This window comes from Miniopterus schreibersii (genome assembly GCF_964146895.1).
Source record: "Miniopterus schreibersii genome assembly, chromosome: 7".
NCBI classification, from domain to species: Eukaryota; Metazoa; Chordata; class Mammalia; order Chiroptera; family Miniopteridae; genus Miniopterus; species Miniopterus schreibersii.
In genome coordinates this window covers 72,270,807-72,284,098 of record NC_138108.1, presented here as the reverse complement: position 1 = coordinate 72,284,098, position 13,292 = coordinate 72,270,807, and the positions used below count along the sequence as shown (strand labels likewise).

Here is a 13,292-nt window from a genome sequence, read left to right as displayed (position 1 = left end):
TCAGATTCAGAATTACCAGTTGAAGAGGAGGATTTGGGTTTCTTTGGGGAAGGAACTTACAAATCCACCACAACTATATGCTTTAAATATTTCCCTCAAAGGAAAAAGAAAACGTCTGGCACAAACTAGGTGCTCAGAAGAAATTTTTTTAAGTAAAATTCCTATTCTTAGAAAAAGTCACACTTGAAATCAGTTTAAAACATTTTATCTAAACACTAATAAAAGAACTTAGCAAGAAGCCAACTGCAACTGTATTTAAATTTTTATTTTTTAAGTTTTTAATATAGTAATTTCTTATAATGATCTTTCTTAAATAAACCTTGATAAAAACATCAGCAGGTATTGAACGGCTAATGAAAAACTCCATGTCTTGTTCTGAAGGGGGTTCAGAAGAGAGTGAGTACCAATATATTCATAACCTGAAGTCCAACTTTCAAGTTATGCCAAATACCTGAAGATTGCTGTGCGCTTTCTTCCTGTAGGAGCTAAGAATATGCATTAAGGAAATGGCAGTCTCTTCAATAAGTGGTGTTGGAAAAACTGGACAGATACATGCAAAAAAATAAAACTACCACTTTCTCATACCATATTCAAAAATAATCTCAAAATAGATTAAAGACTTAAATGTGAGATCTGAAACCATAAAACTCCTAGAAGAAAACATAGGCTATATTTACATTTTTTAAACCCAACTCTCATTTTGTCTCACACACATACATACACAATGATAAAAAAAAATCCTTTGTTAAAAACTAAAACATATTTGGCTTTCTTTCTCAGGCTTATATCTTTTGCCCGCATGAGCGGTGTGATTATATGTAAACTAAGAGGAAACACTAATATTACGAAGCCTGTTCTGGAGCACTAACATATCAATATCCACAATGGATGGTCTCCGCTTAGTCATTCATTCAGCAAGCCCTTTATGAGCATAAATTCTATGTCAGGGACAGTGCAAGACATGAAAGTCACAATGACAAATGAGACACTGCATTTGTCTCAAGGAGCCTGCAGCCTAGCTGAGGATGGGCTCTGTGGTGGAAGGTTGTTAAGATAAGAAAGATGGTGAAAGAAGTACAAAGAAACACATGAAGGCAACGGCGGGTGCAGGTCCAGTGACGCACAAAGCAAGCATCTCCCTGGAACTGGGCGAAACCGTGAGCAAGAGACAGCATTTCAGGGAGGAGGTGACCCTGCTGTGACGTGAGGCCAAAATGGTGAACATTATCAACCAGGCAGGCAAAAGGGAGGCGCACAGGGCTTTCCTGCGGGAGAAGGCAGTCAACTCCAACTTAGAGGCTTAAAACAGCAGGGACCCCGGGGTAGCAGCCACGAGCCCCTTAGAGAGCTGCTGGAGCGGGAGAGAGCAGAGGGAACTGAGAGAAGGGCCAGGAGGCCTTAGCCATCAGCTTGAGTTTCGTATATTCTTTTTTATTAATTTTTAGAGAGACAGGAAAGGAGAGGGAGAGAGAGAGAAACATTGATGAGAGAGCGAAACATCGATCGGCTGCCTCCCTCATGCCCTCCACCGGGGATCACAGCCCCAGCGTGTGCCCGCAGCCCCTCAGTGCCCGGGGTGATGTCAACCAACTGGCCGCACCAGCCAGGCTGTCAGCTTGAGTTTATAAGAAACTTATCTGGGTTCAAATATGAGCTCCTCTCCTTACAGTCTGCAAGAACGTGGGAAAATTAATGTCCTTATCTATAAAATAAGAATAGTAAGTCTGCCTTTGCTAAGTCACTGTGGGAATTAGAGCTATCCCATGAAGACCCCCGGAACCGGGTGTATCGTGGTGCAGTCATTGAACAGTAGTACCAATAAGATAATGATGATGACGATGGTGGCGGTGGTGGTGGAGATGGGGGTGCTCTTCCTTACCTGCTGTTTTTACACATCTCACTGTCTCAAATGTCCCTTTCTCCCAAATTCTTCACCAACGTGGCTTTTGCTTGCCCATCAAGTCCCAGCTCAAAGGGCACTCCTTTCTACAAGCCGGAGTGAGCTGCACCTTCTCTGATCTTCCAGGGGACAATCACACTTTATTTTCATCAGTGACTCAGTTTCTTGTGCCATCCTCCTTTGTCCCAAGTGAAGGAAAAGAGAAAAGAAGCCAGACACTACACGTCTTAGAGCTTGGCTCTGGTTCCTGTCCCTTTGGCTACCCTCATTTGTGCAATGTTTTATCATTTTCTGAATTACCATATTAATAGGCAAAGAACTGGAAAACAGGATCCAGGAAGGTTCTTTGGTCATATAAAATATAAACAATACAATGACCTATAGCTACATAAAATAATATATAAATAAACTAACCTCTTCTACAAGGGTGCTAATAGAGATATAACAAAGATGAAAGGCCTTCAGGGGGGTAAGAGTGCCTCACCTCCCTTATGGTTTAGAGACATAGGAGTAGCACCATTAGCATAAGGAAAGGTAATTATCACCTCTGGTTCTGAGCTTCCGCAGCACTAACATAGGAGCGGCCACAGCCTAGATGGGCAGAGTTCATCAGAAGAGGCCTGAGTTGAAACCACAAAGATGCTATGGGAAGTGTCAGAAAAAAGAGTTCTCAGACAATGGGAACATCAAGCACAAAGACCATGGTGTAGCAAAGAGCTTGGCTTGTTTCAGACTCAGAAAGGAGGCCAGTGGGGTTGGAGAACAGTCCTAGAGCAAAGGGGAGGAAGAGGGAATTTAACACAGCATGGTCAGAGGAAAGAACAGGGGCCGGATAATTCAAAGTTGTTAGGGTAAGTTTAAGGATCTGGGTTTGTTTTCTGAAAGCAAAGTGAACGTTTAAACCAGGTGTGCAAATTAATTATAGTAGCTTTCTGTTCTTTTTAAAAAATTAAATGTATTGAGGTGACCTTGGTTAATAAGATTATATAGATTTCAAGGGTGCAATTCTATGATACATCACCTATATGTTGCATTGTGTGTCTATCACCCAAAGTCAGATCCAAGCAAAATAAGCCAGACAGAAAAAGTTAAGAACCATATGATTTCACTTAAATGTGGGGTATAAAGCTGAAAGCAACAAAGGAACAAACAAGAAAAACAAATAAACAAAAACTCATAGACACAGACAACAGTGTGGTGGTCACCAGAGAGAAAGGGGGAAGGAGAAGGGTAAGAGGTAAAGGGGTCAAATACATGGTGACGGGAGAAGGTAGATTAACACCTTAAAACCATCACTCAGCTGGTAAGTGCAGACTTAACTGTGGAAAGGATACTAGAAGCTAGGGATCCTCTGAAGTTGTTGCAATAATTCAGGTGAAATGTGAGTGTTCAGGGAGTTTGGGTGGCAGAGGTGGAGAGAAGGGTTTAGGGTGAAGACACACTTAGGAGGTGGCACAATAAGACTTGCTGCTGGATTGGATGGTGGATTGGAGAGAAGGGAGTAAAAAATGAAATTCAGGCTTTGGTTTGAGTCAATGAAAAGTAAATGGTGGTATCATTTAATAAAGTCGGAAGAGAGAGGGGTAGGCAGCAAGGATGAAAAGTTCTAATTGTAATATAATCAGTACATATTACCTATTAGACATCTAAGGGACAATATTTAGAAAAGGGAAGCATCTAAGAACAAATGTGTAGTAAGAGGCCTGGGTAGGAGATGCAAGTCTATTGGTGTTCAGCATCTGGTAGTTAAATTGTGGTATTTATCAATATCACAACCAATAATGCTTCCACGACAGTTACATTGCCTTGTTTCTTCATGTTTTGCATATGTTTTCTCCGTGCCTGTAATATTTTCTCCCCCCTCTCTTTAGATCTAACTTCTATTTAGGATTCTGGTTTGGATTTACAAATGCTTCCAAAAAGCCTTCTTTGCCCCACATATCACTTAGCACGTAGTTGTCATTGTATTAATTTCTGTCCTGTGCTGTGTTCCTTAAAAACAAGCAGCATCGCTGTATTCATATTTAAATCTTCTTTCACTAAATGTTGAGTGACTGCAACAGTGAACACTTAAGTCCATGTCTCTCTCCACCATGCTCACCCATCAACCAGTCATTATTTTTTGAGTCTGTCCTTTCACTTGATTTTATTTCCTTCAGAGTATATACGTAAAGGAAAGAACTTCGCAATAGCTGCCCTAGCTTGATCAAAACGACCTGCGTTGCATATTCTCTCTGCCTTAATTCACTCTCTCAAAAATATTTAAGTCACAGACTTATCTATTAAATGCAACAAGTACTTTCATGTTACTTACTCCCATTATAATAAAATGGAGCATATTTTTCTTAGGGCAAAAGTCTGGAAACCAGAGTTGTGAGAAGTGGTGTTTTTCAGTCCTGCTGCAGTGATTCATCTTGGAAATTAAGGCTTCTGATGAGAAAGAGCCTCACTAAAGTGCTAGAGCCAGCAGTCCCCCTACAATGCCCCATCCGTTAAAATCTGCAGCAACTTGGATCTGCTACGCCGACCCAAGCTCCGGAACAGAGGGACAAAGTTCGTCTCTACTTGGACACCGGCTTTCCTCAACTCTAATGTAGAAATACACTTACAATGCAAAACCTGTTTTTGACTTGCAGGAGCCACTCACCCTCAGGAGGATTAGCAGATCTGCTGTTCCAAGCCCTGAGGTCCTTCTGTTGGCTCTCCAAGTGTTGTTTACATATTTTAAAGTAAAATGTTTAGCTCTTCTTAGGTCATGGAAGACTAGGATGTTTCTTAAAAGTAAGACTGCCTCTTTGGGGAAGACAAATGAGTTTATAGGCTTCTTTGACTGTTCTTACATTGAAAAAAATCTTAAATGAGAACCTGCTATGCACCTGATATAGGGCTAAGCACCAGAATTACCAAAATTAAAAGAGAACTGTTTAACAGTCCTTTACTAGCTAGTGGAGAGACTTCCATGGAAACAATCATAACTCAAAAGATTAACTGTTATTAAGCAGCTACAGGAAAGAGTATGTGGGAACACGGGTGATCATTTGAGACCATGACACTCTGAGGGAGACTGAGAACTTCAACAGAGAAAAGTCTGTATGAGATTTCAAGTAAGAATTGGGGTTTGCTAGAAGGACCATCACATGCAAGGGTGGGTGAGGCAGAAGAAACAGTGAGCCCAGAGGTAGAGGAAGGCTATGTCCATGTCATGATAAAACTGCTCCCCAATTCAACCACATGTACAATCTCAGCAGCTACTAAAAGTATCCCCCGTCTTTGTAGCACAGTACTGGGGTGAGTAACTACATTTTTTATTTAAATAACCAGTCCTGTAGGCAGCATTTAAACTCAATCTCCTTCTCCCCGACCTTTCTGATACTTGCCCATCAAGAAATCTGCAGATGTTATTACAATATTAGAAGATACTTTTCAGCTCCCTGGTGACTTCAAAATGAGGTTTTATCATCATTATAGTTAATAATAATTGCAAATAAAATCCTCAGCTTTTATGTCATAAAAATTGATTCTTACTCTACAACTCTTTATGAAAATGTCATATCCCTTAAAAATTGCTGCTAGAACAAATTATAAGACAAAGCACTTACATAGCATTTTTGTTTTGGGAGATAATTTTAGTTTATTGCCCTTCTGTTAGCGGTGGGGGAAAAGCAGCCATAGCAGGGCTGCCTTCCCCAAAGCCACACGATTCATTGTAGTACAGAGAGAGCGAGAAGTCAAGTGAAGGATGGCCCCTCAAAGGCACCGCCTAGACCACCCTCCCCTGCATTGGCAGGTAGTAGGGTGAGCTGTGTTCACTTGGTCTTTTATCCCAATGGTAACTCTAAAAAACAAACAAACAGAAACTTGAGTTCTATGAAGAATTTCCAAGAGTTAACTCTGTTCAAGAAGGTAAACTTTATTTCAGGTTATCACCCAGTAAATCTGGTTTTGCTAATGTAGCATCATCTAGACGGGTCTGTCCGTGGGAGGTCAGTTTGAAAACAATGATTAATTTTGTTCCAGTTGTGGTACGCTACCCCCAATTATCTCCTGTCAACATGGAATATGTTAAAGGACTGAAGGATATTTTTGAGGCAAAGAAGAAGGGCCCTGGTGCTATTCTTGCCTTCCATTGTTTTGCTAGGTTTCAAATGAAGCTGGTAAGAAGGGAGACACTTGTCCAGCACACCTTCTGCTTGGCGAAATTATGAATCTCCCTAGTTACCAAAGGTGCTGATGACCAGATGGCCTCAACCCAAAGTCAGAGAGTAAAACCACTGAAAGCCAAACAGAAAGTCTATGTACTTTTTTTGAGAAATTTGCTATGAATTTGAAAGAGAGTGTAAGCTTTCCAATCTGGTTACCTACTAAACAAGGTCTTAAAATGTATTTAGTTCATCTTAGAGCTGATAGACTTTAACAGTCTTTAATATTCAACAAATATATATTTGATGTCTATTGTGTGAAGGGCTTTGTGTCAAGTAAGCCCTGAGAAGAATAAAAGTTATCAAACTGATAAAATCTCAGCTCTCGTAGAATTCATGTTATCTAAGGACCTTAAGTATCATTCCGAAGTTGTTTTGACTCCATCTGTGATACTCAAACACAGGCAATTATTTCAGGTGGACCAAAGCACAAGTGTATCTTATTTTGTAGTCCTTTGCCTAGTTTTTCAGAAATTTTAACATTCCTTTATAGCTAGTGGAGAGTCACCCTGAGGTCTTGTTAAAGCACAGATTGTTGGGCCCTACCCACAATACTGTACTAAATAAAAATGTGGTAGCCATCATTTAGGCCAGGGGAGTGGAATTAACAATCAGTAAGATGTCAGTTGGTGCAAATCTAAGCCGTTCTCATCATTAAGACTCATCACAGTGTTACACTACAAAATAGCAATTTGTTAAACACAAAAATTACTTTCTAACCATCATATCCTAATTGATTAGGTTTGGGTGGGGCCCAAGAATCGCATTTCTAACAAGTTAACAGGATGCTAATGCTGCTGACCCTGGGACCACACTTTGAGAAGTACTGTTTTAGCTTATTTACCCAATGCTTCATTTGTTGAACCATGTATTTTCCGTGACAATTAGTGATTTGCCATCATAAATTTATCATTGAGAGTGTCCTTACTACCTGACCAAAACATGAGTCCCTAGAAAATTAACTCCTTATTTTTCCAAGTAGCAAATGAAGTAATATTAAATATTTTCTAAAACCTTTTAAGTTTGCCAAAAAAGACATTACATGACAACACGTCTTCACAGTAAAAGTTTCCATTCAAACAATATAAATATCAAATAAAAAAAGGAATTTTCTATTTTACTGAGAAAAAAGCAAATAAAATACAAAACTGACCAATTTTATAACACTGTAACTCTTTACTAAAAAGAAAATAAATCTCTACTACTTCCTTTAAAAAAACAGTTGAATTTATAGTCATTTGAAATAAAACTGTCCTGTAATCTCTAACGTGTAACTAGTTGGCAATAAGTGCAAATTGTACATGACTATAAATTGGCCATCAGCCGAACTTCTAACTCGTGGTCCTATTTTCAGTCATCACAGGCTATGATTTTTGCCTTAAGCATATGAAGGAAGCTGTGTCAGAATAATTAAAAACATGTAGACATTTATAACAGAAAAAAAATTTTCATACAAACAATATCCTTTATTCTACTTCTTTTGTTAAGTCTTCTCTTTTGGCTTCTTCAAATATCAGCACCTGAGAGAATGGCCCACTCTTGTAATGCTGAGGGGAAACGGGCACCTTGACGAACGGAACTGTATGTTCACTGAGTACTGAAGGCAACTCTTTCTTTATTATGTCTGAAGCTGTGTTGAGCTTATAATTTAATGAAGGTTCTTTCCTTATGAGTAAAGTCCTTAGGATTAGGACCAAGAAAACTCTCTAATACAAGGCACAATATAGAAGCATATTATATATAATCTTTGCACTTAGATTTTTGCGTGATAGTGAAACTGGAAGGAATCTTACATTGTGTGGATTGTGAGGACAGAAAGGTAGTATTTTTCTTATATGCACTTTGTACTTCTAGTTTTCCATGAATATAATTTGGATATTTAATTCTGACATGTTCTTTAAGACTAAATTGCAACATCAGCTCAAGTACCGTAGGAAATACAGATGTGGTAGCCATCATTTAGGCCAGGAGTGTGGAATTCACAGGCAGTAAGATGCCAGCTGGTGCAATTCCAAGCCATTTTGACCATTGAAACTCATCACAATGTAACACGGCAAAATAGCAATTTGTTAAAGACAAAAATCATTTTCTAACCACCATGCCCTCAAGCTTGCGGATTTAGCAAAATGTTCTTGTGATAAGAATTTTATTCTTTTTTACTCCCTTATTGTATCTACTGTTTCTTATACCACAATTTTGGATGGCACTGTGGGTTAGAGGTAGTAAGGGGAAACATCTTTATTAGCCTAATAACGTTTCAATAGAACAACATAAAATGCAGTCAAAAATATAAAAAGTGTTCACCTACTCCTAGATGTTTTACCCTGAAGACAGTGAAAATTCTAAAGAGTCCTTCAAATATGTTTTATAAAAGCCCGCAGCTACTCCAGCAGGAGTATGTGGAAAATAACTAGAACTTTTATACCCTGGAAGCCTTTTCTACACAGAACTGAAAACCTGGGTGTGAAGTTTGTAATAGAATAAACCAGGTAGATCTTGAAAAAGAGAAACAGAAGAAGAGGTTGATATGAAAGAGACACCGGATGGGAAAAATAAAGAAATATTTAGCACTATATTTTGGGGTTTCTATGATAAAATAAAATATATGTGATCCCTGATCTAGGAATCATCAACCCTGATGACACACACACAACTGCTAACCTAGAAAAAGAAAAAATGAATGATTTCCTCTACTACCTTTAGACACACATGGGTGCTAGACTTATGTTAGAATATGAAAGAAACAAAAATCTCATTATTGTAGGCTTAATTCTAAATTTGCAATTCCACTGGGAAAAAGGTAAACCAAATCCAGAGATTTGATTGGAAAATTTAATTTGTTTTCAGTGTAACCAAGAGAAGCCAAAATAGAGATGAAAAAAACAAGTTTGTTGCCTAAAGTGGGGACAATTCTTCAGAAATCAAATTTACCATAAGCCGAGATTAGATCAGTATTCAGCACTCCCAAATAGTCCTCAAAACTTCCATTACAGACCTTAGATGAAAGATTTTTTTCTTTAGAGTGTTGCTGTCTTGACAGTAAGATTCGCAATCATTTCAGGAAAAGCTTTATTGCTTTTCAAGCTCTGAGATGGGAGAGGCTTTTCTGAGTGCATTGCATTCAACATTTTGTCCAAAGTGATCTGCGAACACACCTGGACCCTTTGTTTGACTTCCTCCGATCAGTAGTCTCTAATCAGCCTTGACTACAGGAACATACCTGCTCAAGTACACAGGAAAAAAATGTGCCAGGGACTGGGTAAGCTGGAGAAAGGACAGAATGACAAAAACAAATGTCTTGCAATCTGAATAACATTGACCATCTGATCCCTCCTTCTCCAAATCTACCACCACCAAGACCATGGACAGCTTTCATTGGCAACAACTGCTGAATTTGACCCACTGCAGATATTATCATATTTTAAACTTCAAATAGGGAAATAAACACAAACACACCCACACACCTGTTTTGTTTTTTTTTTTCTCCCCCTACACACTCTGGGCTTTAGAGATTTTTTTAGCCAATGCAACTCATTTTCCTTCATTCCCAATGCATTCTTTTTAGCAGTAAACTGTCAAGAGAAGGAAAGTCAGCGTTTACCACACTGACCATGGAGAATAGTTCTCTGGGTGTTTATTACACTGGACTCTGGGGGAAAGTCCCAAGAGGTTTTAGAATTTCTAAAATGGAGCATTTTACAGTTAGTAGGTATTTGGATATTTCCAGGGTCCAAGTTGGGCCATGTATCATTATCTGCAGGCTAACCAGATGCCATAAAGAAGTTTTATTGAAAATTTTCAGATAGTAACTTTAAAAATAAAGAAAAAATGAACTCTAAAAAACCATGCTTGGAACAAAAGAAGATAGACTCCAAAAGTTCAGAGTCTTCTGAGCCCTAACATCTCATATCTTTCAAAAAAAAAACCCTCATCTTAAGGTTTTCCTTTAAGTCATTACTGAATTTTTTCCCATAAACTAATGCATTACCTAAATATAGATAGTCATTTTAGTATAAATTCCAAAAGCCATAAATGTTTCATAATTGAACGTATAATTTGAAGAGAGCTTTTCCACTTAGTCTTTTTTACTGTTGCAAATTGGAAAATATTCAAGTAATTACTCCCTTAATAGTTCAATGTTTGCAACTATATATACTTTATGAACATCACAAGCATCTTTGGCTTCCCAGAGCAGTGTCAAAGTGGGTGTGTGAGGGGGGGGTGGGCAATAAGGACTTACTTGTACAATTAACCAAATCACTCAGAGCTTTGATTCAAGATTACTTCATTAAGCTATTAATATAATACATTGCTATGTGGTGGGTTGTCCAATTTTATGATGCCTTTCATTTCAATTCAATGGCTGCAGTTAGAGTGAGGGGGGGAAAAAACACCAGCATTTGCAAGATCAGCAAGATGATGCAAAACCCTTACACTAGAAACATCCTTCTGCCTCCACAGTTTGTCTGAGGTCAGTCGATGCCAGAACACCAAAAAAAAGAAGTGATTTTAAGTCCCAGAAAGTAGCATTCATTTGTCCTTACCCAACAATAAAAGGGCAAATAAAAGGCAATTTCTATGACCTCAAGCACTTAAACAGAAAGCCACTGGTCATTTTATCATTTTCTAAACAGATTCACAGGTAGATAGCCAGTTTGTAATTCAATCCCAGTTTAGCCTACAACACACACTTCCCACTATAGTTTATAGATCACAATGTAGAGTGTCATATATGCTTTGTAATTGATGAACATGGGCATCTAACATGCATAGAACACTAAAATCCTAAAGCTTGGCATTTTATTTCCAAACTTGGACACAGTGCAGAAAATCCAATGCTAAAAAAGATTCTGCTTTTGCCATTAGAGATGGTGTAAATTACCTCAATTTGGGTTCTTGATGATTTCAGTTAATTCTATGTGTTTATTTATGATGGGAGTGTAATTATGCATCATGTGATGCATCCTGGAGACCTCATTGCTTTTAAAAATAATTACAGATAAATGGAGAAAAATATTCAGTATGGCCTATTAGTCACTGAAAGACTGACAGAGAGTAAGTTCACAAGAAAGAGACTTATTGCTGTAACTATTACTTTTATAATTACAGTGTATGAAGTATTCCTCAAAGCCTGAGATAAAAACCAAAAGTTAATGTGGTTATAAAAAAACCAGTCTTCTCAAATTTTGAACCTCAGTAAAAGATATGCAATTGGATGTGAATTAGAGATTGCAGGAACTAAAGAGGATCCATCAGGTTATGAGGTATTCTCCGTAAAAGAGTTTCAGAGGAACCCATCGCTTCCCCCCAATATGCAACGTACACACACAGATAAATGGCAAAATAGAGTAAATCCTTCACGGGAAATGTGACTGTTTATGTCTCCTTGAAAGTAAGAGCCTCCCAAATAAAAACAAAGAGCATGACATAAACATTAGTTAAAACTAAAAAAGAACAGAAAAACTCTGAAGTTGGTCGTTTTCCTTTAATCATTATGGAAAAGATTCAAATTTAAAACAATCACCTGAATTAAAACGTATCTCCCACCACCCTACTGGTTCTGAGTTCTGTGGTTGGCATGCACAAGAACACCTGGCCTTAGGCTCCCCTGATAAGTCTCCTAGACTTCCTCACTGTATCGCTTTAGTACAGCCACCGGTTAAACACTCACAATGAAGGATACACTTTTCTTTGGAAAAAATAAGAAGTCCCCAATCCATACGACAATGAAATACTGTTATCAAATCATATTCAATGCAACATTATCTGTTTCCACCCGGTGGCAAATTCTTCACCGGTTTCATCAAGAAAACTGACACGGACTAGAACCTGCTCTAGGAGCTCACTAAACTTTCCTCCTCGAATATACCGCTAACAGATTCCCGGTCCACAAAGCGAAAGTCGTTCAAGTAAAGTCATGGAGCCAACCACTCTCTCTCTGGTCTCCACGCACATGCAAACAGAACCGGACGCCTTGCTCACACCTAACCTTCAGCCCAAACTCCAACCGGCCGGCACCTCCACCGCCTGCGCCCTGCCCTGCGCAGGTCCATGTGTTAAGCAGGGGCACGGAGACACGTGTGCAAACGAGAACGCCCGGGTCCTACCTTGATGGTTTTCGAGGACTGACACTTGATGTTATGGGACACGCTGGCAGTTTGGTTCATGTTTCAGGACCCCGGACAGCGCGGAGCCAGGGGCCTTCCGGCGGACCCAGCGCTCAGGCCTCCTCCCTGGACCTCAGCAGGGCTGCTGCTGCTGCTCCCTCCCTGCCTCCGGAGGCTGAAGCGCCGTCAGGCTGCAGGAATCTGTAACTCACTTAGCCCTAAACAAAGCACTCCCTTGGTTCACTCTCAAAGCTCTTGGCGACAGGGAACAGGAAGCCAAAGGCTGCTTCGGATCACTGGGCGGCACCTTTTCGGTTCTGAGATGTGACAGCTTCACACGCAGCCAGTGATCTTGCCTCTGCGCTCCTTTCAAAGGAGCGAATACCAGAAGCGCACGGAGATCAACCGCAGCGCGCCGTTTAAAGGGGCACCCTGGCTCCCCTGATCTAACCAGTCTGTACTCTTTCCAGTGCATGAAGGAATCTGTCTCCCTCTGTCTCTCCCTCTCCCCTGCATTGTTTTTACTGTAATTCACTCTCATTTTCCTACTGTTTTCCTTCTCGGGTAGTGCTTGCGGTCCAAACACCAGTAAACGCCGGGGAAGGACCTGTTGCCCGGCTTGGGATTGCAGGCTTTTACATCTGTATGGTAAAAGGCTGACATTCTCTGTGGATATTTAAGAAGCTCAGCAGTTAAAGGCAGCCAGGGGACTGGCTTTTCTACAAGCTTGGAGAAAGCTTACGGTATAAAAAAAAGTTTTCAAGCACCACAGTTTTGGGATATCGCACCAAAGCAAGAAAATGGTTTATTATTCTTTCTTTTTTTTATGTTTAACCATCTCTTCCCTTCAAGCCATGTTTCTTTTTTTAAAATTTCCTGTAACAAACTCGTAGTTAGCTCATGCCAGTTTGACTTCTCAAATAGTTAACTCTTGCTCTAAATGCTATTGTCAGCAAAGTAAATCATAAATACTTATAAAGTTTCTGCATAGTCACTAGTCCCATTGTCACATCAGCACTGACTAAGATAAACTCACCCTAGTTGGAAACAAGAGATGAGATCCAGTGGGTTTGACTTAATGGAGGA

General features: G+C 39.5%; 1 protein-coding gene across 1 annotated transcript in view; it reads right to left on the bottom strand.

Annotated features, from left to right (window-relative positions):
- Positions 1 to 12,551, bottom strand: part of DPP10 (dipeptidyl peptidase like 10) — a 1,168,699-nt gene extending 1,156,148 nt beyond the window's left edge. The window contains exon 1 of the mRNA XM_081142810.1: positions 12,207 to 12,551. Coding sequence (XP_080998936.1) covers positions 12,207 to 12,266 — 60 coding nt within the window. The 5' untranslated portion in view covers positions 12,267 to 12,551. The remainder of the gene's footprint in view (positions 1 to 12,206) is intronic.
- Between the last annotated feature and the right edge of the window lie 741 nt (positions 12,552 to 13,292).